The 27,062-nt window shown below is 35.7% G+C and overlaps 2 protein-coding genes across 7 annotated transcripts; both read right to left on the bottom strand.

Annotated features, from left to right (window-relative positions):
* Nucleotides 1-11,884: 11,884 nt before the first annotated feature.
* Nucleotides 11,885-15,669, bottom strand: LOC122075969 (alpha carbonic anhydrase 7-like). Its single transcript, XM_042641206.1, has 7 exons — nt 15,425-15,669; nt 15,080-15,297; nt 13,364-13,470; nt 12,755-12,857; nt 12,497-12,664; nt 12,336-12,389; nt 11,885-12,053 (listed from the first exon to the last, which is right to left on the bottom strand). The coding sequence occupies exons 1-7, from the start codon at nt 15,522-15,524 to the stop codon at nt 11,964-11,966; spliced, it is 840 nt and encodes a 279-aa protein (XP_042497140.1). The 5' UTR covers nt 15,525-15,669; the 3' UTR covers nt 11,885-11,963.
* Nucleotides 15,670-22,874: 7,205 nt separating this feature from the next.
* Nucleotides 22,875-25,780, bottom strand: LOC122076025 (alpha carbonic anhydrase 7-like). Of its 6 annotated transcripts, none has more exons than XM_042641292.1 (9): nt 25,638-25,780; nt 25,427-25,503; nt 25,243-25,361; nt 24,900-25,117; nt 24,496-24,602; nt 24,109-24,211; nt 23,862-24,026; nt 23,352-23,405; nt 22,875-23,262 (listed from the first exon to the last, which is right to left on the bottom strand). In XM_042641292.1, exons 3-9 carry the CDS (start codon nt 25,340-25,342, stop codon nt 23,155-23,157), a joined length of 855 nt encoding a protein of 284 aa, XP_042497226.1. In that variant the 5' UTR covers nt 25,343-25,361; nt 25,427-25,503; nt 25,638-25,780; the 3' UTR covers nt 22,875-23,154. The 6 variants fall into 6 exon arrangements, with proteins under 6 accessions (XP_042497226.1, XP_042497228.1, XP_042497227.1 ...); XM_042641294.1 differs by having other exon boundaries at nt 25,243-25,333; XM_042641293.1 differs by having other exon boundaries at nt 25,427-25,506; nt 25,638-25,752.
* Between the last annotated feature and the right edge of the window lie 1,282 nt (nt 25,781-27,062).

Raw genomic sequence — 27,062 nt, 5'->3', positions numbered from 1 at the left:
GTAGAAGAGGGTATATATTGATATTTTTATGAATTATTGAATGTAAATGTAATGTCTTTTTTAAATTGTTGATGATTTAATAAAGCATATTAAAGTTTCTTAAATCAAACATAATTAAGGCATGTTTAAGGCTTTATTGGACAATTAGCCCGTCTAGGGCCCGATTAGTTTGATTAGGAGAAGCTCGATTAAAGCCCGAAAGTAGACCAAGCTCGACATAGACCGACTTATTTCTTAAATAGGTAAGTCACAAAGGATATAGGCCAGGCCCGACCAATTGACTCCCTTACTCTACATCTTCTAACCATGATTTTTTTAATCTTTTTTTTTTTTTTCATTACATGATACACCATATGACGACAAAAATGGCTTAAGTTAAATTCATTTTTTTTCTGGTTGACCTTCAAGATCAATGACCGACAAATAGCCAAATAAAAAAGCCAATCCCATAGACCAAACATCTATCATATATTCATATTCAATAAATAATAATTAAGTGATAATAATTATATATCAGGAAAGTCTAAGATTAAATATTTAGCTTTATTTATCTTTATTTTTTTCTTTTTCTCCTTTTCTAAAGGATGACACAAGTTAGTTGAAAATTGTTTCGAGAGCAGGTTCATGTACGAGAATATATGAGAACGGTTTTGATCCGTAGATATATAATCAATTTTCTCTCTCTTCATTTGATAAATCTTATATATCTACAAATCAGGAGTATATGAGAACATTTTCGTACGTGAACCTGATCCGTTCACGTTTGTTTTCGATTATTCAGATCATTCACTAAAATTCTTCCAAATGGAAGTAAAATGATGTAAGAAAAAGAAAAAACTTCAATGGAGGGTCATGCGTTGGAAGTACAATTTTTCTTTTGGCTATTCTCTACCTTTCATCTTTAACTTTGACTAAACTTGTCTCCTTGACCTTGTACAGTTATTGATGGTCTTAAATATCTCTCCCTTAAAAATAGTTAATAATACCTTTCAATTCCATTGTACCCTTATACCTTATGGATACCATCTAAATCCATCGGTCAAAAGATGGTGGGTAAATTATAGTTATATTTCGTAGTTATCACCTAACAACATGTTCCACTTTTGTGTTGAAAGGAAAAAAAAAAGGGTAAAAATTTGAAATAAAATAAAAAAATAATTGAACTTATAGCATTAAAGAGGGGAAAGAGAGTACTTAACCCGCAGCTATTTGGAATTGGACTCTTCTGCGGCATAGTTTGTTCATGTTTCTCAAGACACTATTAAGAAGGTCCACCTTTTAATAAAATGTGTCGAAATAAATTGAAATTGTATCGGACCAAAATCAAAATCGAAAATTGAAGTTCCTTGATAGATTGTTTTGGTCTTTCTCATTCTTAGATGGAAATCAATTCAATCCAATCAAAATTGAGCCGAACGACCATTTGACAACCCTATTCATATTCTATGAATACTAATTAATTGATAATAATTATATATTATTTAGACTAATGTCTAACTTTGTTTTTCTTTACTTCTCTTTTTCCCTTTTTATGAATGATGACACACATTAGCTGAAGATTGTTTCATAAGTCTGTTCGGGTCATTCATCAGAATTCTGCAAATGGAAGTGGAATGTGTTGGAGATCCTTTATCATATTAAACATATGAATAACCATATAGTGTTTAGAATACAAGAGTCATCAACCAATCATAAAAGATTAATTATGGGTGTAGTCCCTAAACCAAGAGCAATAAAGTATTCCCATCTTAGAATACATAACCATATAGATTTACCATATTTATAATAAACAATGGGACATCCATGACATGAACCATAAATAGGAATAGAGAAGTACCTGTGTAAGTTTAGAATCCTATGAGCATAGATCATGAACCTTTGTCCCATGTGATTAAACATTACTCCCATGAAGATGACAATGACGAACTATGCAAGTGGAGTCTTTCTACTGAGATCTTCTATAGCCTCTTATTCTAGGGTTTCCTTTCTTTCTGTGCATTTGCTCTTGTGAGAAAGCCACACTCCCAAAACCAATAAGGCATTGAGTAATGGCTGCAGGGACTGTCAGTATTCTATTCATAATAGAATTCCTAAAACCCTATTCCACTCTCACAATGGAAAGAGCTAAGAGTTTCCTAATTAGAGTATGTCTATTATTGCTTGAGCCCAATTGATCAATCGGTATCAGTTAAGCCTATATAAAAATCTTAACAATCTCCCACTTGGGCTATACTGATACTGATGTCTTTTCATTGACACTTGGTCAAATAATCCCAAGACTGAACATCACTCAAACAAACTTTGATTCAATCAATAATCTCTACTGTTGAACAATAGTAGAAAATACACCTCAATATACGACGTATAACTATCCAATGTTACAGACAATAGAAAACTATCAATCCAAATCGCCTGGAAACATATATATATATATATATATATATAAGGCATTGATATCATACCTGTGATCACATAAAATATACATTTCCTTATAGGTCCTTTCTTGATCTAAAGATCAGTCTACCTTGAAAACCTCACAGGTAGTAAGCTTTGAAATTAATCGACACTTAGGCAAACCGCTATTTTCTTAAATTAATATCTTACTTTGACATACCGCCATGGCTAACCGCCATTTCTATAGATTTAGGTTAAATACCCCCATAAATCATAAACTTTGATAAACCGCCTGTGGTTAATCACCACTACTATGGATTTATATTAAATACCATCATAAATTATAAACGTTGGCTAAATACTGTCAAACATCATAAATTCTAACGAAATATCATCAATTACCTTGACTTATCGTCAATTACTTTGGCTAAGCACTGCCAATTAATCTTAGCAGGCACGACTTTTAAACTTTGATTTTTACCATCATGATATCTTTGGTTAAATGAGATCATAAAACTCCTACTAACTAAACATATCAAAAACCTTAATAACACCAATGTCAGAAAACATGGTTCTTGAGCACTTTGTCTATAAACTTGGATGATATCATCTTTGGGTAAATATCACATTTACCTTAAGAAACACACAATTGAACTGAATGTACCACTTTGATGGGTTTCACTCATTCCTATCATGTTTTCTACATTAGAGATGAATATATGTATAGAAGTATATACTTTAGTGTGTTTCTTACACAGCCAGGGACAACACAAACAAATGAAGCATAAATGTACATAAATAATTCAAATAACAAAATTTAAGATAAAATCAATTCAAAATTATTTCAAAATCATTATAAACTTAATAGAGTAACAAAATTATTCCTATTTCCCTTCAGTTGTGCTTTGATCAACAACAACACCTATTTGGGTTCCCTGAGAGCTAAAACCAGATTAAGTAACCCTAAAAATCTTAGGTATGAAACATACACACCAAATAACCAGGCTAGAAAATTTAATATATACATCTAGCAGATAAAACACACAAGAGTCACAACCGTAACTACATTCCTATCATTTGAGTTAAGAATGCACTAGTCCTCTTGTAAATCCAAATTTACTATGAAAATACAATTACTTTTATCACATATGGGCTTAGAAACCTCTAAGTTATAGTCCTTTCCATACATGTATTTTCTTTAACTTGGGTGACATTGTCTTTGGGCAAATATCACCAACTTTACTGCACTTGAAAAAACTATGAAAGAATAGGATGTCTCACTTTAGTGGATTTCACCTAATCTTTTCATAGCTTTCTAGAAATATACTGTGCAGCATAAAATGTGCGAAAACTCACACCCAGATTAATTCTAACATTTTTATCTATCATAGGGTGTTTCAAACAAACCATACAAGTATAAAATGACATGAATATAAATTTACTATATATTTCAGTCATAAATAATTTTTCAATATCATGATAATAATAAATCATTGCAAAACTTAAAATAGTTGTTTTACATGAAAAATAATATAGTATACTAAATTTATTCTCCCACTAGCAACCTAATATATCAAATTTATCCTCCCACTAGTCGAACCACATAAAATAGCTTAAGATCCATACTTCTATCCTCCTAATTGGTTCGATCTGTCATAAATTAATCCATTTATTGGAGAACACAATTCGTTAAATGTGAGATATATATAAACTTGTTCACATAAGCCCCAAAAACAAAAGAAAACCAAACATTTATCAATTAATGTTCATAAATAGGTTTTCAAAGAACAATGACAGTGTTTGAGATGATCATAATCAATACTAATCCAACCCGATCAATCCGAATTGATCCAATCGGAATACAAAAATAACATATTAAATAAACCTATAAGCTATAGTTATAGTCATGAAACACTCATCCATCCTATTGCCATTGATCAACTGTCCAATGGCAAAAATGTTTTGCTTTAAAAGCATAATACCAAACTATTGATTTGGTTTTCCTAGTATAGAAAACTAGGTCATTGAGGCATATGTAGACCTCTATATTCTCAAGTCACTTTTAAAGACATTCAGTTTAATGGTTCAACTTAAAGAAGAATAATCCATTCAATATTTAATTAATGTATATAATGTTGTTTTATGGTTGTCCTTGTTGGCAACTCGGCCACATGGCGGTGATGACGTGGTCAGTTTGGGTGACGCTGATGAAAATGATGACATGAAAGTGTCCAGTGTCACCGATAAGATAATAGAGCAGCTTGGTATACATGGAGTGGTTTAATACATCATTAATAGGTGGTGCGGGTTTCTGGGTCAAAACTGGCAAAATTGACCTATTTACGATCGAGGGTATTTTTGGAAGTGAAAATGACATTTTTGGAAGATCAGTTCTTCATGAAAAAGATAGATTGTAATTTACCTAGTCCAGTGCATTTGATTTCGTCACATTCCGATACCGTATGAAGAAGTTATGGTAATTATGACAGTCGAGGGCAGTTTCGGCATTGAAGATGAATTTTTTAAAGGAAGTGTTCTACATGTAACAATACGATAAAAATACAATCTTTCCAACGGTTTTGATTTCATCACATTCCGATTCCGTATGAGAAAGATACGTCATTGGAAAGGTGTAGGGGCATTTTGGTCTTTTTATATGGATGATTCAGATGATTGAGTCTTCTGAAAATTCATAGAGCATCTAGTTACGATTCCAACGCACTTTGTTTCATCTCGATCGGATATCGTATGAAAAAGTTATAAGTGGTTCCGTAAAGTCGGTTCGAAAATCCAAACCGAAAATCCATCAGTTGCTCTCGGTGTTGGGTGGATTTTTCAGAATTTATTTTTGAAATTTGAAGGGCTTTTGTGTAATTTAAAGATTTTGAAGGTCTGAGTTGCAAGGGGTCTTTAAGCACTGAAACATATGGAGGCATGGGCTTAATTGTAATAAAGAGGAGTAAAGGGAAGTGAAATGGATGGTCAAGATTCGACCACGTAGGCTTGATGCCCATCCAAAGGCTGCTGAGATTTTGGTGTGATATGGACGAGATAGATGCTTGCGCGTAGGATTTGATTGGTTAGGTGCATAATTCTTGATGCACTGGCGCTACACCTTATCAAAGAATGTAGGTGTGTTTCGCGCGTGTATAGAAGATATAAAGAAGATTCCAATCTTAATGATCTCATGAAATCATATTAAAGCCAACATAGAGGATTCGGATCCAACGGTCAATAAGCCATTTCTATTTTGTGAGTGGGAGACAAGCTCCCTTAAAATCCGGAAAAGCAACCAATCATAGATCGACAACACTTCTGACGATGTCAGCGCCTGCGTCATGATGACGTCATCGAGATTCAAATTTAATGGTTTGGATCTATTATCCGTTGGTTTAATCCGACGGCTCAGATTATAAGATCTTTTATATGAGATCTACGGTCAGATTTCGCCCCTGTTGCGCGCGCCGCCGGTGTAGCCTACGCCACCCCTACGAAGATTCCATTTTGAGTGTTCTGGTTGGTCCAACTTCAAATGGCCATATCTCTCTCATATTAACTCCGATTTGAGTGATTCCAGTTGGAGATTCTTCATCTCTCCGAGCTCTACACATCAGAGGGAAGAAATCAGGCAGAGGGGTTGCTGAGGTGGTTGGAAAAATGAGTTGAAGCTCGTGGAAGGCTAAAGGTTTGAATGAAAGACTTCCATCCTCTTGCACTTCATCCATAGCCCCCATTAGAGGCTTAGGAAGCTGCTGGAAACCAAGGTAGCAAGTTCTATTGGTTGTTGCCAAGAGAAAAGAAAAGAAAATAGAATAGAAGAGAAGAAGAGGGAAATAGAGAAGAAGTTTTTTTTCTCTTTGTGTGTGTGTGAATGTGAATGTGAATGCCATTGTTACTCCATGAAAGTAAAGACAAGGAGAAAAGAAAGAAGAAGAAGAAGAACCTAGAATTTGGTTCTTGTGAGTTGCTTCAAGAAACCCAAGTGCCAACCGGGGTTGAAGCATTGGCGGCACCGAGACAACGTGATTGTGGTCCGCATCAAGTGGAGATCGACATTATTGCATCTCCGACGGTTACTCCTTGCCAAGGTAACCTCAATTTTGTCAAATTTTCATTATTATAAATCATTGTAGGCAAGATGTTTGATAAAATGCCTAAGTGATAGTTGTAGTCTATTTGGGGGAAATTTGCATGTATGAGTGCTTCACTATAGGGCATTGTTATAAGCCCAACTTTATTTTATTGGTGTTCAGTGGGTGCTGGACACAGGGACTATGTGTTCCTTGGTAGGTACAACTACCTAAACCTATTTGCCGTGGGTGCGGCCTCTCAGATCATTCTGAGAAAACTAGGCGAAGACCTAGCCATTGTATGTCATTGGTAGAAACTGGGAATGTGTTCCCTTGGCTGTGGGTGCAGTCATAATTAGTATTGAGTAAATGCTGAGCCCGACAGTGGGCATTACTCCGTGCATGTAGGCAACTGGCCGAAGCACGTATTTCTTGTGTTGTGGATGTGTATGCTCGTATTTGTATTGTAGATTGGAGTGCTAGGCTGCAGAATGGATGTGTACCTCTGGTAGACCTGACCACTTGGTGGTGCAGTGTGGATGTGCATACGACTGTGTATGTATGTGACAGTGATTACCGTGTGAGGTTTATGAGACAGCTCTAGGCAGCAATACATGTTATGTGAGTAAATTTCATGCAACAGTAAGAATGGTCAGTAGTATACATAGCAGCTCTGGGCAGCATCAATAGACTGTGCTATTGAAGTGCAAATAGTGATTGCCACATCAGGGGTACAGTTGGAAAGTGAAAAAATATTTGGCACACTGATTCACCCCCCCCTCTCAGTGTCAATCGGGACCCAACATATAACATCAATAAAATTAAAACCAATATTACATCACTAACCATTAAACATAACCAGAGTGTCAACTGAACTACATTCTCAACCTTTGGGTCTGGAATGCACTAGTCCACTCAAAAACTACAATAACCGTGGCAGCTCTTCAACTTAAAAAATTACTGCCACTTTTGGATGAATAGCAACTTCTAGGTTAAGGTTTTCCTAGAGTACACTTGCATTTATGCTTATCTTTAATAATATCGCCTTTGGGCAAGCATTACCTAATTCTTGCCAATAATTTTCTATGTCTTTGAAAATAAAACAAAACCTTTGAGTTGCAAACCTATTGCAGTAATCTTAGATTTTATCACTTGGTGGGTTCCATCTATTCCACTGTAATAGCTTATAACTTCACCTGACAGCTTAAATTTGGGGGTTATTTAAACATGAACTAAATATCATTTAAATGTAAAAGAACAAGTATGTAACTATTAGCAAAATAAACATTACAATGCTCAATTATCAATCACTTCAAGAGTGTCAATCGGAACTACATTCCTAACCTTTGGGTCTGAAACATACTGGTCCACTCAAGTTTCTACTATTACTGTGAGACTTCTTGTAACATTCGAAAAGTACCACCATCTTTGGATGGATAACATCTTCTAGGTTGAGAAATCCCTACTCTGTTTTTCATTTGCTTTAACTTTAATTTTTCTTTGATAATGTCACATTTGGGTGAACATTAGAAACTTTGCTACCAACCATTATTCTCTGTATTTTCAAACAAAGAAGACCTTTGATTTGTATTCTATTACAATAAGGTTGAACTTTACCACTTTGATGGATTCCATCCAATCTTACTGCAATAGTCTACAAATTCATTCCGACAGCTAAAAGTGAGATTTTTTAAGTATGAATAAAAAAAATATTCATAAACAAAAGCATGAACTATCATTACCAAGAATAAACAAGTTCATATTCTGGTATGCAAGTAATGTATGAGTTGATTTTCTTTTATTTCTTCCAATTAATAGGAAAATTATGAAGAATCATTAAACACCCATACTTGTAACTTATACAAAATAGATCATAAAAGTTGATAAAAATTAGACTCATAATATATTAAAATGAAGAGCATGAAAAACTGGACTCAACGCAAAAAACCAGGGTGAAAAATTCTTCACCGTTTGCCCGTACGAGCCATTTGAAGTTACAGAAAAAAATGGATTAAAATCAATATAGTTTGCCCAAACCAACCTGTTCAGCCAAGCGGTCTAATCCGATTCGGGCATATTAGTTCCGGGTCAAAAATTAGGGTCAAACCCTGTTGTCTTCGGGTTGGGTATCTGGGTCAAAATTCCAGTCAAATGGTTAACCTTTGACTGAGTAAAACAGGTTGGTCATGAGTTGACCCACTACACCTCCGGGTCAACTCGATAGGGTTTTCGAGTTGACCTACTGATGACTCGCCTTTTTCTTTCCTCTCTCCTCTGGCAGTTGGTTTTCGACGGCACGTGCCGGTGTGTCCAGAGGTTTCTGGTGACTTGTGGTATACCACCACAACCGTCTTCTACAATTTTTGTGAAAAAAGTTTTTCAATCCGAAACCTTTAAGTGATGGTAAAATTACGATTTCCATGATTTGAGACCCAAACCCTATACAAAATCAATTTTTTTTTTAATTTTTCTTGATTCTAACACTATAAGGTTTGGCTCTGATATCAATTGTTGGAGATCCTTTATCATATTAAACATATGAATAACCCTATAGTGTTTAGAATACAAGAATCATCAATCAATCATAAAAGATTAAACATGAGTGTAGTCCCTAATCCAAGAACAATAAAGTGCTCCCATCTTAAAATACATAACCATATAGATTTACCATATCTATAGTAAATAATGGGACATCCATGACATGAACCATTAATGGGAATAGAGAAGTACCTATGTAAGTTTAGAAGCCCCATGAGCATAGATCAAAAACCTCTGTTGCATGTGGTTAAACATTGCTCCCATGAAGATGATAATGACGAATTACGTAAGTAGAGTTCTTCTACTGAGATATTTTGTAGCCTTTTACTCTAGGGTTCCCTCTCTTTCTGTGCACTTGCTCTTATGAGAAAGCAGTGCTCCCAAAACCAATAAGGGATTAAGTAATGGCTGCAGGGACCGTCAGTATTCTATTTATAATAAAATCCCTAAAACCCTATTCCACTCTCACAATGGAAAGAGCTAGGAGTTTCTTAATTAGGGTGGGTCTATTATTGCTTGGGTCTAATAGATCAATCAGTATCAGTTAAGCCACATAAAAATCCTAACAGAATGATGTAAGAAAAAGGAAAAACTTCAATGGAGGGTTGTTTGTTTGAAGTATAATTTTTCATTTTATTTTTCATATGATTATTTTTGACATTTCATCTCCAACTTTGACTAAACTTGCCTCAAAATTATAAGGAGAAAGTTTTTCTTGACCTAACGATCAAGGAATCATACAACTATCAATGGCCATTAATATCAATCTCTTAAAATGTGCCCCTAGATTTTCCTTGTTTCAAGTTTAGAAATAATCTATAATAATCATGAAAGGTGACGAAAAACTATCCCAATTGTAAATTTGTAACTACACTTGAATTTAATGTCCCTCATACAATAGCTACATGAGACAATTGGAATTTGGAAATAAGCCAAAGAGTAGCGGTCATTTTCGTTTCACACAATCGCACCCCACCTACAATGGATCAGGATCCTCTGTCGCGTGACACAATGTCTAGCATAGATCCAAGGGCTAGAAGCATCACGGGCTGCGCATTCATGCCTTAGGCTACGTGCTTGAGGACTCCCAGCACTGCACATGCTATAGACAAGCTTGATCCCACCTACAAAAGCTACATGACAACTACTTTTGTTATCACTTGTCATTTTTCAAAATTGATGCTACTGGAAAGGACATGTTTGATTTTTTTTTGGCAAAAAGTTTGTGCACGGGCATGCATCATGCACAGTTATAAACACAATCATTGGATGAAATATGAGAGTCTATGATGCACCTTTTTTCATCTGCATCCAATGGCTATCTGCATGGTCGTGGACCAAGTTACCATGTAACTACTTTGTAATTAAATAAAGGGGAAAATTTTCCTTCACCATGCTTGAAGAAGGAACAAGGTCATCAATTGTTGTACTTTACTACCTCTATTTACAAGTGGTCGAAAATAATGTTCCACTATTGCACAATACTTTATGGACACCGTTGGAACCTCTCAGTCTCCCTAGACCTTGAGCGTGGGAAAACTCAATCCTTAAGTAAGTAACGTAATGATGCCCATACTGCATCTTCCATGTGATCCAATACAAAAACAAATGATATGATAGGGTGGTCCCAATGTGTTAGGTGTGCTCGGAGGCTACTAGGGTTAGGCAAAATGTTTGAGAAGTTTATAAAATTAGCCGAAAGTGTTAAGTTTTGTCTCGAATTCTTGACCCATTTTGAAGATTGACCCGCTCCGACATATTTAGGTGTGTTCGACCTGATCGATCGTGACCCGATGGGTTGATCAGCAACTTGGAGTATATAATGTACTATTGTCTTGTTGAGAAAGTCATTGTATTTTGGGGGTTTTTCAAGCTAGGGTTTCAGGGCGAGTTTTCTCACTACACTTGGATATAATCTCTCTTCTACATAGTGAAACATCTTATTTTTCGCCCGAGGACGTAGTACATCACACCCTTATGTAAACCTCGTTAAATTTCTGTGTTGTGCAGATATATTGTCTGTTTATTTTCGTATTTCTTAGTGTTTTCTCTAACAGAAAGTTTTTTTCCGCCGCCGATGTATTCCTTATTAACTATTGAAGGATTATAATTGCCTGTCCTCTATTAAATTAAAGATCCAAAATGCCTTTCACTATTCTAAGAATCACATCTGACACTTGACAGCCAAAAAATGAGTTGGTGAAGAGAACCGTGGGTGAAGGAAAAATTAATCATCAAAACTATTACTTTTTTTTTTTTTTTTTTTCATTTCCATTTGTCCATGTGTTGTTTATGGAAAAATGATTCTCATGTGGCTAGCATGGGATGCTTTCCCACACCCTTTCACATTTTGGCCATGTAAACTCCCACCGATAATCTCTCACGTTGACACAAAATCATTTTTCATAATAAAAATTGATAGGTAGTGGGAAATTCCCCCACACTGACGATGACGATGTGAGAAACCTTCTATTTTATACAAAAGAGAGATGAAATTTTGATCATCCAGCCCATTGGTCATACTAAAGCCCTAAGTGCACAGCGCACAAAGATTCCAATTGAAGCTTGGGTAGGGGGGAATGGAATGATCTTTGGACAGATGCCCTACTATTTCCAAGTGTTAAATTTTTGCCATTGTTGAGATATGACACAATCCCCACATATCAGTAAATTTTTGTTTCATCTTTTTAAATAGTGACGGTCATGAGTTAGAGTTAATTTAATGATCCAAGGAGGGAAGTTCCAATAATCCAAAAGAGAGAAGCAACCTACAAGGAAAAGACTAAAAAAGCATATTTTCTTTAATTACTTTAGTAATAAAAAGGGAACAGTTCTTGCCAATGTATAATTGAGCTCTCCAAACTCCATTATACTCTTTGATCTCTTCAATGTACAAGCATTATAGAATATATGCCAATGCAGAAGATCAAAAGAATCAAGTCATTCATGCTTTGGTGATTTCTAATTTTTTGTAGAAGTCTTGGTGGGTTCATAGAGCCCAATCACTCGATCATTCAGTGGTTGTACTGGTCTTGCATTCGATTCTGCAGACTGCAAAGGAAATCATCACCAGTTTATCAAGTAAGCAACACTGCATGCATATGGTTTTTTTTTTGCTAACCATAGGTATCCACTAGTCCCACTTTCACTAAAAGCAGTGACGATGACTAAACACTCTGTGTGAGTGGTCCAAGGTCTGTCTAGTGGGAGTCGAACTTAGGATGTTCAAGTATACAGTTTGTATCAAGTTCGTTGCTCACCAACTGCGCTAACCCCTTGAACTTTTACATGCATATGGTAATCAACCCAATGATTTTAAAACTTATTACTTACGTCATGAACCGCCCTCCGTAATAGCTTCACTTGCTCTGCAGAAACAGTCATCACCTGCGAATCCAGTACAGACTAGTAAGTTTTAAGGAAATTCCATTATATAATATCTGGAACTAGCTTGAGGTGGAAGAGGTAGAGAAAGAAGGAAGAAGAGTACGTACCCTTTTAATGATGGTCCACTTGACACCTTCTGTGCAAGGAGGAGTAGTGAGAGAACCCAAATATCTGTAATACTTCCTTCCACCCAACTTTATTATCTGCTCTGGATTAACCATCCCAATCGTAATCTCGTTTCGGGTATCAGCTATAGCATTTATATCTTTCTCCAACTGCCCAAAACACAACACATCCATATAAATCTAGAGAGAGAGAGAGAGAGAGAGGTGATTTTATTGAGGGCTTGGAAGTGGTTTGTTTACCTCTGAGAGAAAGGGATCAGGTCGCCCAATTCTGTAAAGGACTCCAATCACTGCGAAGCTGCGATTTGAGCTTTCATGAAACATATGCAGCTCTGCGGCAAACCTGAAGAAAATTGTCACTAAATTGAGCCACTTGAATTTTGATGATGGTTGGGCTAATTATACAACATGCAATTTCAACAGTTTGGCCGATCGATTCCCTCGCTAGGAGAGCTCTGTCTGTAACGTATAATCGAATTCTGATCCATTGATCTTAGAGATGTGTGATGCTCCATTCATGAGTACTACACGTTATTTATGAATGAATTTTTCCTTCCCCCTCACTTGGGGGTTGGGGGTCATCGCATGCTAACACTCAATATTTGATTATGAATTGTCTTGTATATTCCACTGATAATGATAATATATACAATAGGTAGTAGCCCTAATCAACTAAGATATGTGGTTAAGAATAACATGCAATATAAACTTTCCAAGAATAATACATGTGATATAGCATTTCCAAAAGAGAGAAAGTGGAATATTGAGTTACCCAGAATGTAAGAACTCAATATTCCCTGATCGCACCAAAAAATAATAATAATAAAAGAGGTGGAAAAGTTAAAACACCTCTTGCCATTAACGGTGTGCTCGGAAGGAGAGTGCCAGTGGCATTGACGAAGCTTATAATCAGTACCATTGATGTCGATTGATCCAACATCACCTTTCCATTCAAGCTGCATCCATGAAAGCACAAAAGAAGAGGAAAGATAGTTAGACTTTACCTATAACCTACATCAATATGTGCTCTGGTTCATAGTTAGTAAATTTGCATATAATACGCGGATTTTTGCCGTATCCGAAAATTTCAATCAAAAAGCCATAATTTGGCCTATGAATAAAAAAAATCCGTATTATATGTGCATTTTATTGGTACTCATATTATACGCGTATAATATGTTTTATTCTTATTAATATGTTTAGTTTGGGACAAAAAAAATTCAACCTTAAAAGTCAAAATGACATTTCTGGCTTTCCGTAGGTTTAGCATTTTGAGACAAAGGTGGATAACACATGTTACCCTTTCTTATTTTATTAATTTCAACCCCTTCCATATTGCCCCTCCCTCTATCCTTTATTACGTTATATCATTTATTTAACTTCATTTCAAGCTTATCTTAAATCTATTAATCAAATATCTTATGTGTCCACCCTCTTGTTCCTATCCATTAGCCTATGAAGTCTACTTAATTATAATTTTGTCACCCAATCTAAAATCTTAACTTAATTGCAAATAAATTATTGGTTATTAAAATTGAATTATATTTGAATGGACCTATATGCGATCTGATTTGGTTTTAGAATACAAATCCGCATCAGTAGGGGTTGCTGTGGATTTTCTTGTTTGATAAGTTAATATCAATAATAATATCTTAATTTGTTAAATGATTATCAACATGCTATTATTATTATTATTATTATTATTATTATTATTATTATTATTATTATTATTATTATTATTATTATTATTATTATTATTATTATTATTATTATTATTATTATTATTATTATTATTATTATTATTATTATTATTATTATTATTATTATTATTATTATTATTATTATTATTATTATTATTATTATTATTATTATTATTATATTATTATTATTATTATTATTATTATTATTATTATTATTATTATTATTTTGACAAATATATGCTATTATTTACTATGATAGAAAGTGGTTGATGGATCACCTATCAACATTAGCTATGATAGACATGATTAAACTTAATTAATATTAGATGTATAAAAAAAAAATTAGAAATGATCTCCAATTGGAAAGCTCGATTGGATATAGGTATTCATGAGAGCATGGGATATTAGAATTTAGTTGTAAACAACCAGTTTTAGTCCATTATTAATACCAAAATAAATCTGTATTTTTGCTCATAGATTTTCAAAAAGCAATCGTATTAAACACGTATTGTATCATTGCTGTGCGTGTTTTATTGCGCCGAACTTTTAGAAATGTATTATTACTGTGTGGTCCATTTAGTTGCCGTACGTATCCATTCCTGTATTATTGTCGTCCCCGAACTTACTAACTATGCTCTGGCTCCCACAATTCGGATAAATCAATCAAATTTAAGTTCATAAAAAAGCATCAATACAGCAAATTAATCCACATCCAGTGATCAGATAAAACTTTTTTTTTTATTAAATATTTTCCAAGTTTTATATTCTATACAATCAGTTCTCATGGCCTTGAGACTTCTAGAGATTGATTACTATAAAATTCATAAATCAAAAGCTGTCTAGAGAGGTGATATAATTAGCTAACCTTTATATCATGGCCCCTATTCATGAGAGTTGAATTGGCAGTCTTGTAATCTCCCTTGAGCTTCCCCAATTCCGACACAACTTCCACCCTTTGATGCAACAAGTCAATGGGGGATTGCATTTTCCCATTATTACAAGCTTTCCATTCTTCATGAATTTCTCCCCAGTGCTCTGGTCCTTTACTACTCCCTTTCAAATATTCAAATTCTTTCTCTTCCTCTGTACCAAATGAATCATCATTATAGTTAGAAAAATCAGACATTATGTGCAAACCCATTTCACTGAAACATTGAAGCAAATAAAATATATACAAACAAGGTAACACGGTTAGTTTCTCATCTTTTACCAACTTCTTGGGACATGGTGGGTCTTAAATTCAAGATCAGAAATAGGAGTAGAAACCCAGTAATACAAGAGAAGATGGGTATGCGTAGTAGCTTCATCATGTTGCAGAACAACAAGGGATTGAGTTGCAGAAGCAACAACAAAGATGGGTATGAAGAAATAAAGAGAAGAAATCTCTTCTCTTTATTATTTCCCCCTCCCTCTTTTTTCCTTCCTTTGGTATTGAATTTTTGATTCACCAAAAAAAAGAGAAGAAATCTAATGAGAGAGAAGCAATGGCTTATGCTACCTTAAATAGGTACAGAGGTCGGAAAAAATGCCAAATTCTTGTGAGTTTCTTGGTGTCTTTGAATTGCTTGTATCTATCTGGGATATCAAAAAAATGGATTCTGTTATTTTTCTGTTTTTTTTTTCTAACAGAAATAGGGTAAAAACTGTATGGTATGGTCGGTTCATTTTCCTATTTTTTTGAGATAAATCGGGTACTTTGCTCACTTTTGAGTCTCATATTTGGAACACAAAATACATGCTTTGAAATCTCAGAGTCAATTCTCACCAAAAGGCGAAGAAACAATTGATGCTTTTAAGTTATGAGGGGCATAGGTGAAATTCGCTGACTTAAAACATAATAACTCGCCTGAGATATTTATAATTGTCTACTATGTAATGATAGTGGAGGATTTTGAGGCAGCGGCCCAGGGAATTTTGATGGGGAGTGAAGAATTGATCAGGAAGGGATAGGTGGTGCACAGGATTTGGACTGATTTGGAGGTGGACAATTAATGGAACCTAACAAATTTTTGATGTGGCCTTGGGCCACAATCTCTCGTAGTATTGAACCGGATAACTACTTAAGCAATGATGATATAGTTAATATTGTTAAAGTGGCGGCCTATAAGGCAATGGTAGGTAGAACTAGCTTTTCATCGGGGGAAAATTGAAGTTCCTTAATAGATTGTTTTGGTCTCTCTCATTCCTAGAACGAATTATTCAATCTGATCAAAACTTAGCCAGATCGACAATTTGACACCCCTAATCATATTCTATGAATGCTAATTAATTGATAATAATTATATATTAGTTAGACTCTAAATGTCTAACTTTATTTTTCTATATTTCCTTCTTTTTCTCCTTTTTTAAAGGATGACACACATTAGCTGAAAATTGTTTCATAAGGTTTGTTCGGATCATTCACCAAAATTCTGTAAATGGAAGTGAAATGATGTAAGAAAAAGAAAAAGCTTCAATGGAGTGTTGTTCGTTAGAAGTACAATTTTTTATTTTATTTTTCTTATGATTATTTTTAATATTTCATCTACAACTTTGACAAAACTTGTCTTAAAATTATAAGGAGAAAGTTTTCCTTGACCTCACGATTAAGAAATCGTACAACCATCAATGGTCATTAATATCTATCCCTTAAATTGTGCCTCTAGAATTTTCCTGTTTCAAGTTTAGTGGCTACAACCACCCTTAGTCTTGTAAATAGGTACCGAAGCTTCTCCAGAATTGATTTTGTTTTCTCGGTAAAATTTAGGGAAAATTACTTGATTACCCACTTTTGGGTTTTCTTTTACAAAATTACCCATCTTATGTTTCAGTCAACAAAATTACACAAAATCAAGTTTAGGTTTACAAAACTACCCAAAACAGTGTCTCTCCCTCCCTCACCTACATTTTTAGACATTTTTACCCTTGACCCCATCCTTGCCTCCCTCCTGAGCGCTCCTCTATCCCTGCAAATCTACCCAGCCATCCCTGCTAACCCCCCTCCTCTCCTTCCCTGTGACCATCCTCCTTGCCGATGCGCCTTTGTTATGTTAAGTGATAAAATTTCTTCCACCATTAAATGATTCTGTTATGGAAGTAGCACGGCTATGCAAGACCAAGCATCGTCTCTCATCTCGGTCGATGCTACATCAGATATCGACATTTTCATACTATAAGAAATACCCGTCTACCATTGCTGAAGCTCATGTGGCTACTCCTAATCATTATGGTTTTCTTCTTCCCGCACGAACTCAGATGACGAAGAGGAGAACGGAGCATAACCTGAAGGCTCGCCATTGACGTGGATAGAAGAAGGGGAATAAGATAATGGTAGTTTTACTTATTATTCATCCTATATATATAATGGTAGAGCATGATTTTGTTCTTCCATACTGAGAAAACCAAGATCGAAAGATAATCGAGATGGAGTAGAGAGAGAGAGAGATTGAGCAAAACAAATGAAACCAGGAGTCCCAAAACACTAGCTCGGAAGGGGAATTTTGAAAATGGTGAAAATCCATCAGAGAGCAAGATTTTGGGAGCTTGAGAGTGTAAGGTGAACGTAGCAGTCACATTTCACTTCTTCTTCCTCAGAATGGTAGTTGGGAGTTTCCTCAATAGCTGGTGGGTGCTAAAATCTCTCTCTCTCTCTCTCTCTCTCTCTCTCTCTCTCTCTATGTGTTTGTATTTTCATGGTTTCTGTGTATGAGCTAAAGAAAATGGCAGCCCCTACTCAATTGGGTTTTCCAAAGTATTACAAGCTATGGAGAAAGTTGAATTGATGCTGATGAAGATGATGAAAAGATCCATGGACCGAACAGAGCATCGTCAATGGAATTGTGGCGAGGCAAGAATCTGCAAGGGAGTAGAGACAAACAAATGTAAATCGACAGAATTGGTATTGGTGACCATTGTCGTCTGTTCAATGCATCCAATTTTCATAATATCCCTCAAGCTCTTCAAGTTTCCCTCTGTAGGGCGCAACGAAAGGAAGTGCCAAACCATGTGTCTTGTGTCAAGAAAGAGAGAGAGCGAGAGAGAGAGAGGGTTAAAAAGGTCAAAAAAACATAAGAAGTGAGGAAAGGGCACTGTTTTGGATATTTTTGTAAACTCAAACCCAATTTTATGTATTTTTGTTAATTAAAACATATAATGGATAATTTTGTAAATGAAAACCCAAAAATGGATAATCATGTAGTTTTCTCTAAAATTTATCATATATTCCATAGTAATCATGAAGGGTGATAGGAAAAACTACCTCAAATTTGTAAACGCACTTGAATTTAATATTCCTCCAACAACAGCTACATGAGACAATTGGAATTTGGAAATAAGACATAGAGTAGTGGTCCTTTACGTTTCACACAATCACACCCCACCTATAATGGACTGGTATCCTCTATTGCACAACATGGCATGTAGCGCAGATCCAAGGGTTAGGAGCACCTTAGGCTGCATGTTTGAGGGCTCCCTTCCTTGGATCGCGTCTTGCAGACGAACCCGATCTCACCTACAATAGCTACATGAGACAACTGCTTTTGTTATTACTTGTCATTTTTTTAAATTGATGCTATTGGGAAAGACATGCTTTTTTTTTTTTTTGGCAAAAGGTTCTGTGCACGATCATGCATTATGCACATTATATACACAATCGTTAGACGAGGCATGAAGATTTATGATACGCCTTTTCATCTGCATTCAATGGCTATCCGCATGGTCGTGCACAAAGCTACTATGTAACCACTTAATAATTAAATAAAGAGGAAAGTTTTCCTTCACCATGCTTGAAGAAAGAGCAGGGTCACCAATTGTTGTACTTCTCTACTCCTATTTATGAATGATCGAAAATAATCTTCCACTATTGCACAATATCCTATAGACACCATTTGAGACTAAGTACTGTGTGCAAACTCATTATTTTTCAGTAAACACCTCACAGCAGGGACACAGGTTCATTAAAGAGCTTTTAAGGTACAGTGACTTAATTTCTATTCACTGAAAAATTTGGCATAGAATTATATGCAACTTTACAAACTATGGATGAGATATATTAGTCCACACAATGAAAGGAAACACAGAGAGCCCTTTCTGGCTCTGGATGCAATATTTAATGTATAGATCATAACATGGCTATATATGATATGATTTTTTTTTTCAGAAAGCAAGTACAACCTCCAAATATTGGAAGGAGAAAGCAGAAACTGCAGAGGAAAAGGAATTTTAAGTACACTTCAGCTTTTGATCTAATTCATATACTGTTTTTTGTTCCCGCATTGGGGGGGGGGGGGGGTTGTCAAGAACTACACAATTCTTTACCCTGAAAATCTTTAAGATGTTGTTTCAGAACTGCTTGTCAACCGAATAACATCTTTGGAGGGGGGGGGGTGTCAAGAACTACAGTCTTACCCTGAAAATCTTAAGAGGCAGTTTCGACTGCTTGACCACTAGATCACAACATGCGTACCTTAGTCCAATGGATTCATAATTTGTCTGTACAATTACATGTCCCCTTTGGAAAAGTTTTGAAGATGAAATGGATTCATTAAAGCTTAGGTTGAGGTATAAGCTTCGATTTACCTCTCATCGGTGCAATGGATTTATAAAGATTGGATTGTATGAAACCTTAATTTATAGGTGTATTTAGAACATGGGAGGGGATCTCTATCACGCTTCATTGCCCCTCCACCAGCGTGCACTGAGGCATCCACTTGGATGGAATGAACATTGACTTCTTCAGTTCTACATCTATTTAGACTTGTATGAATCCTTCTTTCCTCAGTCACTTTCTTCCTTGAGAAGTCACGGTTGTTGTCTATGTCACAATACCAATACGTGTCGATCAAAACAGTATTTATTTTTTTATTTTTTCTTTTTAACAAAAAAAGTAGGCATCCATGGCATACCAACCGATCCGTATTCAACAAATATCACTATCGATCACAGCCAATCCGATACTTATGCCAAAAACCATTCTCTCTCTCTCTCTCTCTCTCTCTCTCTCTCTCTCTCATATAAATTGTTGATGGGAGAAGACTATTGATGTATGATGTCTTGTATTTTGTCGCAGTTTAATTTATGGAGTACTGGTACAGGTGCTTCAACAGAACAGAATTGAACCTCATAAACCTGTATGCATTGCTTGTTCTTGTTTTTTCCATTACCTTCTACATCACTTTTAGGGTTGCATTTCTACAAAGATGGCAATATAGATACACCATCCTCAAAAACTCTAGAAGGTGAAGAGAAGATGCTGAACCCAAGGATAAATCAAACTCTAGTTTTCACCATTTTAAGGTCCAACTTCAAATTCTAAGTTCCAAGTTCTAAGTTCTATGTTCTAACTTCAACTGCACATGAATGCGATATGTGATCTCACATTATTGTGATGTAGTCAAGTAGATCACCAAAATTCTTTCAATTAATTTGCCATCTAGCTAGTCCTAGCTAGATATTTTTCACAACTCACATTCCCATACATGCTTAGAATTTGAATAGAAATTGGAATCAGATCAGGTGAATCACTCGATTTGAATTGGAATCAACAGAGCTCGATCCTAATTCCAGCTGATTTTTTACAATCTTTTTTAATAGGTTTTTCCTATTATTTTCTTCTTTTAGTGAAACTTAATGGCTCTCATGTTTATTACATAAAAATTTCTAAAAGAAAATTCATAGATTTTGAGAAATCTATGCTTCTTTTTTCCAATTCTAATTCCTGAGTCCGGCTGATACCAACCTATTTGGGGCCAATCTGAATCCAATTGATTGAGGCCAATACCATATCCTCTTAACTTCTCTCCTGGAATTTGGCAAACAACCTCTCTTGCCACACATCTTCTTCTCTATCTTCCATCTCCCTCTTTGGTGATCAAGTTAGGGTTTGTGAACCCTAGAAATTAAGATATCTATTCCACTATTGTTTTCTCTATCAAGTGTCGATTGAGCAGTCAAATCTGGATCATAGTCTCATCTCTAGACCCAAGGTAAAAGTGACTGACTTTATTAATCAATCCTCTTGGGATTTTCCCTTGGTTGAATCGGTTTTGCTTGGTGACAATTGGGGAAAGCATAGAGAATTCTCATCCAGAATGTTAAGGATTCGTGCCTCTGGCGGTTGACCTCTTCTGGGGTTTTTTCTATTAAATCTGCATGGGAAGAAGTTCAGGAGAAACATCAAAAAGTTAGTTGGTATGCTTTTATTTGGAATTCTTCTATCCAGCCAAGGCAATCTGTTTTTGCCTGGCATTTAATTCAAAATAAATTTCCAATTGATGATAATGTTCGCAGACGTGGTGTTCAGCTTGTAGCTCAGTGCAGTTTGTGTGGTAAAGAGAAAGAGTCAGTTTCCCATATTCTTTATAAATGTGAGTTTGCGCGGAGCTTGTGGAGGGCCTTTTTGTGATGGATTTGATGTTCAATGGTCTCCCTTTGTGGATATGGACAACTTTATTGCATGGTGGAAACAATCAGCAAGGAACCTACACTTTAAAAATGTGTGGGTAAGTGGATTCACTCTTGTGCCTTATATTTTACGGCAGGAAAGGAATGCAAGGCGTTTTGAGGGGGTGTCTAAATCTGCTAGGCACTATTTTGCTATGGTAAAGAGTGAAATCAGCTTACAGGCGGTGGCATCCACAGGTTCCCCCCCTTTCTTTTGGTTCGTTAATCTGTGCTAGGCGTTTGGGGATTTCCAGGATGCATTATAGGCCAAAGGAGGTAATATAAGTCTTCTGGTGTCCTCCCCCGATGGGATGGGTTAAGCTAAATTCAGATGGCTGCTCTCTGGGAAATCTAGGAAAAGCAGGGGTGGGTGGAGTTTTTCGGAATGAAAAGGCTGAAGTATTACAGACTTTCAGATGTTTTTTGGGTGTCCAAACAAACTTTGAAGCTGAGATATTGGCAGTTATTTTTTGTCTGGAGATTGCAAAAGAGTTGAGAATCACACACTTATGGATTGAGAGCGAATCGGTGGTTGTGGTGCTACTCATCTCTAATTGGAAAATTTCCTAGATTGGTCTTTAGAGGTGGATGAGTTTGACCCCATACTTGCATTCGTTGACCTGGAAAATCACTCATTGCCTTCATGAAGCAAACCCAGTCACTGATTTCTTGGCTAAGTAAGCTGAAAATTTTGAGGTCTCTACTCCAGTTCAGTCTTGGCCTGCATTGGTTGCTATGGAGCAGGAATTAGATAGCCAATCTCGGCCTAGATATCGATTTAAAATGTAGTATGTTTCTTTTTTGAGTTTTGGGTTCTAGTGTGGTCTCTATTATGTTGATGGCAATGCCAAAGGTGGAGTAGTTTCCCTTAAATTCCAAATGTGGTAGTGTGTTTGTACATTCTTGTTATTCTTTTTTCCTTCTAATACAAATGATTTCTTAGAGAACAAAAAAATGTCGATTGAGCAATAGCCCCAAGGGGTAGTCAAGTTGGCAAGGGACATTCACCTCAGGAAGCGTGTGGCTTTGAATTCGACTCCTATTATCTCTTTGGAGTCACTCATATGGGGTGTTTAGTGTTCTTTACTGTTTCCGTAGAAGTCGAATGATTCTCATTCAATGAGATAAAAAAGAAAGTGTCGATTGAACAATGCTCATTACTCTCTATGAGTATCTTCTGTTCAATTGTTCCACTTTAAACCTCCAACAAATGAAATAATAACTTGAGAGAGAGAGAGAGATGATAAACAGAACTCCCCAATATTTTCACTCCATTAATGTTCTAAGAGAGAGAGAGATCGTAAACAGAACTCCCCAATATTTTCACTCCATTAATGTTCTAACTCCCTATATAAATGCTATTTCCATAGAAGAAGAAGAAGTGCCCGACAATCATATTAAAAAAACAGGGAAAGCTTCCCTTTTATTGTCTGTAAAATGAATGAAGACTCCTACTGCATTGAGCTCTCCAAACTCCATTATAGAATACATGGCAATTCAGAAGAGATCAAAAGAATCAAGTCATTCATGCTTTGGTGATTTCTGATTTTCTGGAGAAGTCTTGGGTTCATAGAGCTCAATCACTCGATCATTCAGTGGTTGTAATGGTCTAGCATTCGATTCTGCAGACTGCAAGGAAATCATCACCAGTTTATCACGTAAGCAACACTACATGCATATGGTAATCAACCCAATGATTTTAAAACTTAATTACTTACGTCATGAACCGCCCTCCGTAATAGCTTCACTTGCGCTGCAGAAATGGTCCTTACCTGTGAATCCAGTTCAGACTTGTAAGTCTAAGGAAATGCCATTATCTAATATCTGTAACTATCTTGAAGTGGAAAAGATAGAGAGAGGAAGTCGTTGGAGTTGTTGGGTTTGTTCTTTTTTGTTGTTTCTGAGTTTTTGAATGGAATTATTTTAATAGCTTTTTTTGACTATTTGGGAATTGGGCCAGAGGTTTGAAAATGGATCTGCTGCTTGTACGATCACTTGTTCGTACAAGTCAACGTCCAACATCTATCCTTTTTATTTCTAAATATACCCATTTTTATCCTTGTAATGGTAGAAGGAAAGACAGGTGTTGGATGCTGACTCGTACGACCCGGTGATCGTACAAGCAGCGGATCCTATCTCCAGAGGTTTGACCCTCTTATAATCCTTTCTTCTTGCACCTTCTTACTGTAATTTGTTTAATTAAAATAAGAAGGAAGAAGAGTACGTACCCTTTTAATAATAGTCCAATTGACACCTTCTGTGCAAGGAGGAGTAGTGAGAGAACCCACATATCTGTAATACTTCCTTCCACCCAACTTTATGTGCTTTGGATTAACCATCCCAATCGTAATCTCGTTTTGGGTATCAGCTAGAACATTTATTTCTTCCTCCAACTGCCCAAAACACAACACATCCATATAAATCTAGAAAGAGAGAGAGGTGATTTTATTGAGGGCTTGGGAGTTGTTTGCATACCTCAGAGAGAAAGGGATCAGGTCGCCCAATCTTGTAAAGGACTCCAATCACCGCGAACCTGAGATTTGAGCTTTCATGAACCATATGCAGCTCTGCGGCAAACCTGAAGAAAGTTTTCACCAAATTGAGACACTTGAACTTTGATGGTTGTGTTAATTATACAACATGCAATTTCAACAATTTGGTCGACTCCCTAGCTAGGAGTGCTCTATTTGTAACGTGTATACAGTTTGGCCAAATTCCGATTCATTGATTTTAGAGATGTGTGATGCTCCATTCAATAGTATGAATAAATTTCCCATTCCCCCTCTCTCGGGGGTTGGGGATCTTTGCACACCAAAAAGAAGAAAAAAAAAATGTAAGAGAGAAGTGGAGAAGTTAAAACACCTCGTGCCATTAATGGTGTGCTCGGAAGGAGAGTGCCAGTGGCACTGCCGGAGCTTATAATCAGTACCATTGATGTCAATTGACCCAGCATCACCTTCCCATTCAAGCTGTGTCCATGAAACATAAAAGAAGAGAAAAGACAGTTAGATTTTACCTAAAACCTACCTCATTTCTGTGCTCTGGCTCCCACACTTGGGATAAATCAATCAAATTTAAGTTCATAAAAAAGCATCAATACAGCAAATTAATCCACATCCAGTGATCAGATAAAACTTAATATTTTCTGTTTCCAAATTATATAATTTATACAATCAGTTCCTCATGGCCTTGTAACTTTCAGAGATTGATTTCTTTGAAATTCAAAAATCCAAAGCTGTTAGAGAGAGGTAATTTGATTTGCTAACCATTATATCGTGGCCCCTATTCATGAGAGTTGCATTGGCAGTCTTGTAATCTCTTTTGAGCTTCCCCAATTCCGACACCACTTCCACCCTTTGATGCAACAAGTCGATGGGAGATTGCATATTTCCATTATTACAAGCTTTCCATTCTTCATGAATTTCTCCCCAGTGCTCTGGTCCTTTACTACTCCCTTCCATATAATCAAATTCTCTCTCATCCTCTGCACCAAATGAATCATCATAGTTAGAAAGATCATACATTATGTGCAAACCCATTTCAGTGAAACATTAAAACAAATATAATATATGCAAACAAGGTAACTGGGTTTAGTTTCTCATCATTTACCAACTTCTTGGGACATGGTGGATCTTAAATTCAAGATCAAAAATAGGAGGAGCAACCCAGTAATCCTAGAGAAGATGAGTGTGCGTAGTTGCTTCATCATGTTGCAGAACAACGATGAATAAAGATGGGTATGAAGAAATAAAGAAAAGTAATCTAATGAGAGAGAAGTGGTAGCTAATGTTACCTTAAATAGGTACAGAGGTCGGAAAAAATTGCCAAATCCTTGTGAGTTTCTTGGTTTCTTCGAATTCTTGTATCTATCTGCTATATTAAATGAATTAATGAGAAATGAAATTTCAAACTCCAAAGGAGGAAGAGATTTTAGGGACAGCCATTGACCTGAAAGACATCAACACATACGCAATCATAATTTAGAAAAGAATTTACCCTTTTACCTTCTTTTCAAAACCGAGTAGTCCTTTCCCAGGTGCTTTGGAAGCTTGAAGCTTTATTGGAAGTTTGGTTTCAGACTCGCAAGCAAGGATTTAGGGGCCGGTATCTACCGATGCCGATCCGGATAGGATAAGATCGGTGGGTATCGATCTATTTTACTCCTGCCTTTTATAAAAAGTTTAATTTTTTTTTTCTAATTTTACCTTTGAAATGATCCGGATTAGAGATCGATCTCAGTCGATACCGATATGATTAGGCCAATCAGGTACCATCGTTTAAAGACTATTCCAATTCACACTAATTAATAAACTTGTGTTCAATCTTGGTTTGTTTATATGTATATTTTTTTTTTGTAGGGTGGAATAAGGAATATATTGATATTCTTATGAATTACTGAATGTAATTAAATGTAGAATCATTTCTAAATAGTTGACGATTTAATTAAATATATTAAAAATTTCTTAAATCCAAGATAATTAAGGTATATTTAAGGCTTTATTGGTGCACTAACCTGTTTAAGGCCTGATTAGTCTAATTAGGAGAAGTTCGGTTAAAGCTCAAAACCCGACCCAACTCGATGCGATACTAACAGAGACTGACTTATTTCTTAAATAGGCAAGTCACATGCAAGGGGATAAGCTTGGCCGACGGATTGATACACTATGTGTGAAAATTCCTTTTTGCTCCTTATCCCAAAAAAAAAAAAAAATCCGATTACGACCTCAAGACAAAAATGGCCAATTTTTTAGTGAAGCTCATTTTTCTCTGGTTGACCGACAGACCAAAAACCCAACAAAAAAAGCAATCCCATAAACCAATCATCTATCATACATTCATATTCTATAAATCCTAATTAATTGGTAATAATTATATATAATAGGAAGACTAAGGCTAAATATTTAGCGTTGTTTATCTTTATTTCCTTCTGTTTTCTTCTTTTCTAAAGGATGACACACACAAGCTTAGCTGAAGATTGTTTGGTAGGGTTGTTCATATCATTCACCAAAATTCCTACAAATGGAAGTGATGACGTAAAAAAAGAAAAAAAAAATTCAATGGACGGTTGTTCGGTGGAAATACAATTTTTCATAATTTTATTTTTCTTGTGAATATTTTCAACATCTCATCTCCAATTTTGACTAAACTTATATCAAAATTATAAGAAGATATTTTCTTTGACTTTGTACAACTATCAATGATTATAAATGTCCGTCCCTTAAAAATTCAATAATACCTTCCAATGTACCCTTATACCCTATGAATACTATCCAAATTCATTAGTTAAAAGATCATGGTAAAGAAAAACTCGGTCCAAATTATAGTTATATTTTGTAGCTGTCACCTAACAACTTGTTTCACTTTTGTGGTTAGGAAAAATAAAATAAAAATACCTTCACTTGTAACATAAAAGAGAGAGGGGGGGGGGG

The sequence above is a fragment of the Macadamia integrifolia genome, chromosome 4, assembly GCF_013358625.1.
Source record: "Macadamia integrifolia cultivar HAES 741 chromosome 4, SCU_Mint_v3, whole genome shotgun sequence".
NCBI lineage: Eukaryota > Viridiplantae > Streptophyta > Magnoliopsida > Proteales > Proteaceae > Macadamia > Macadamia integrifolia.
The sequence above is the reverse complement of the archived record's forward strand: the minus strand, read 5'-3'. Positions and strand labels throughout refer to the sequence as shown.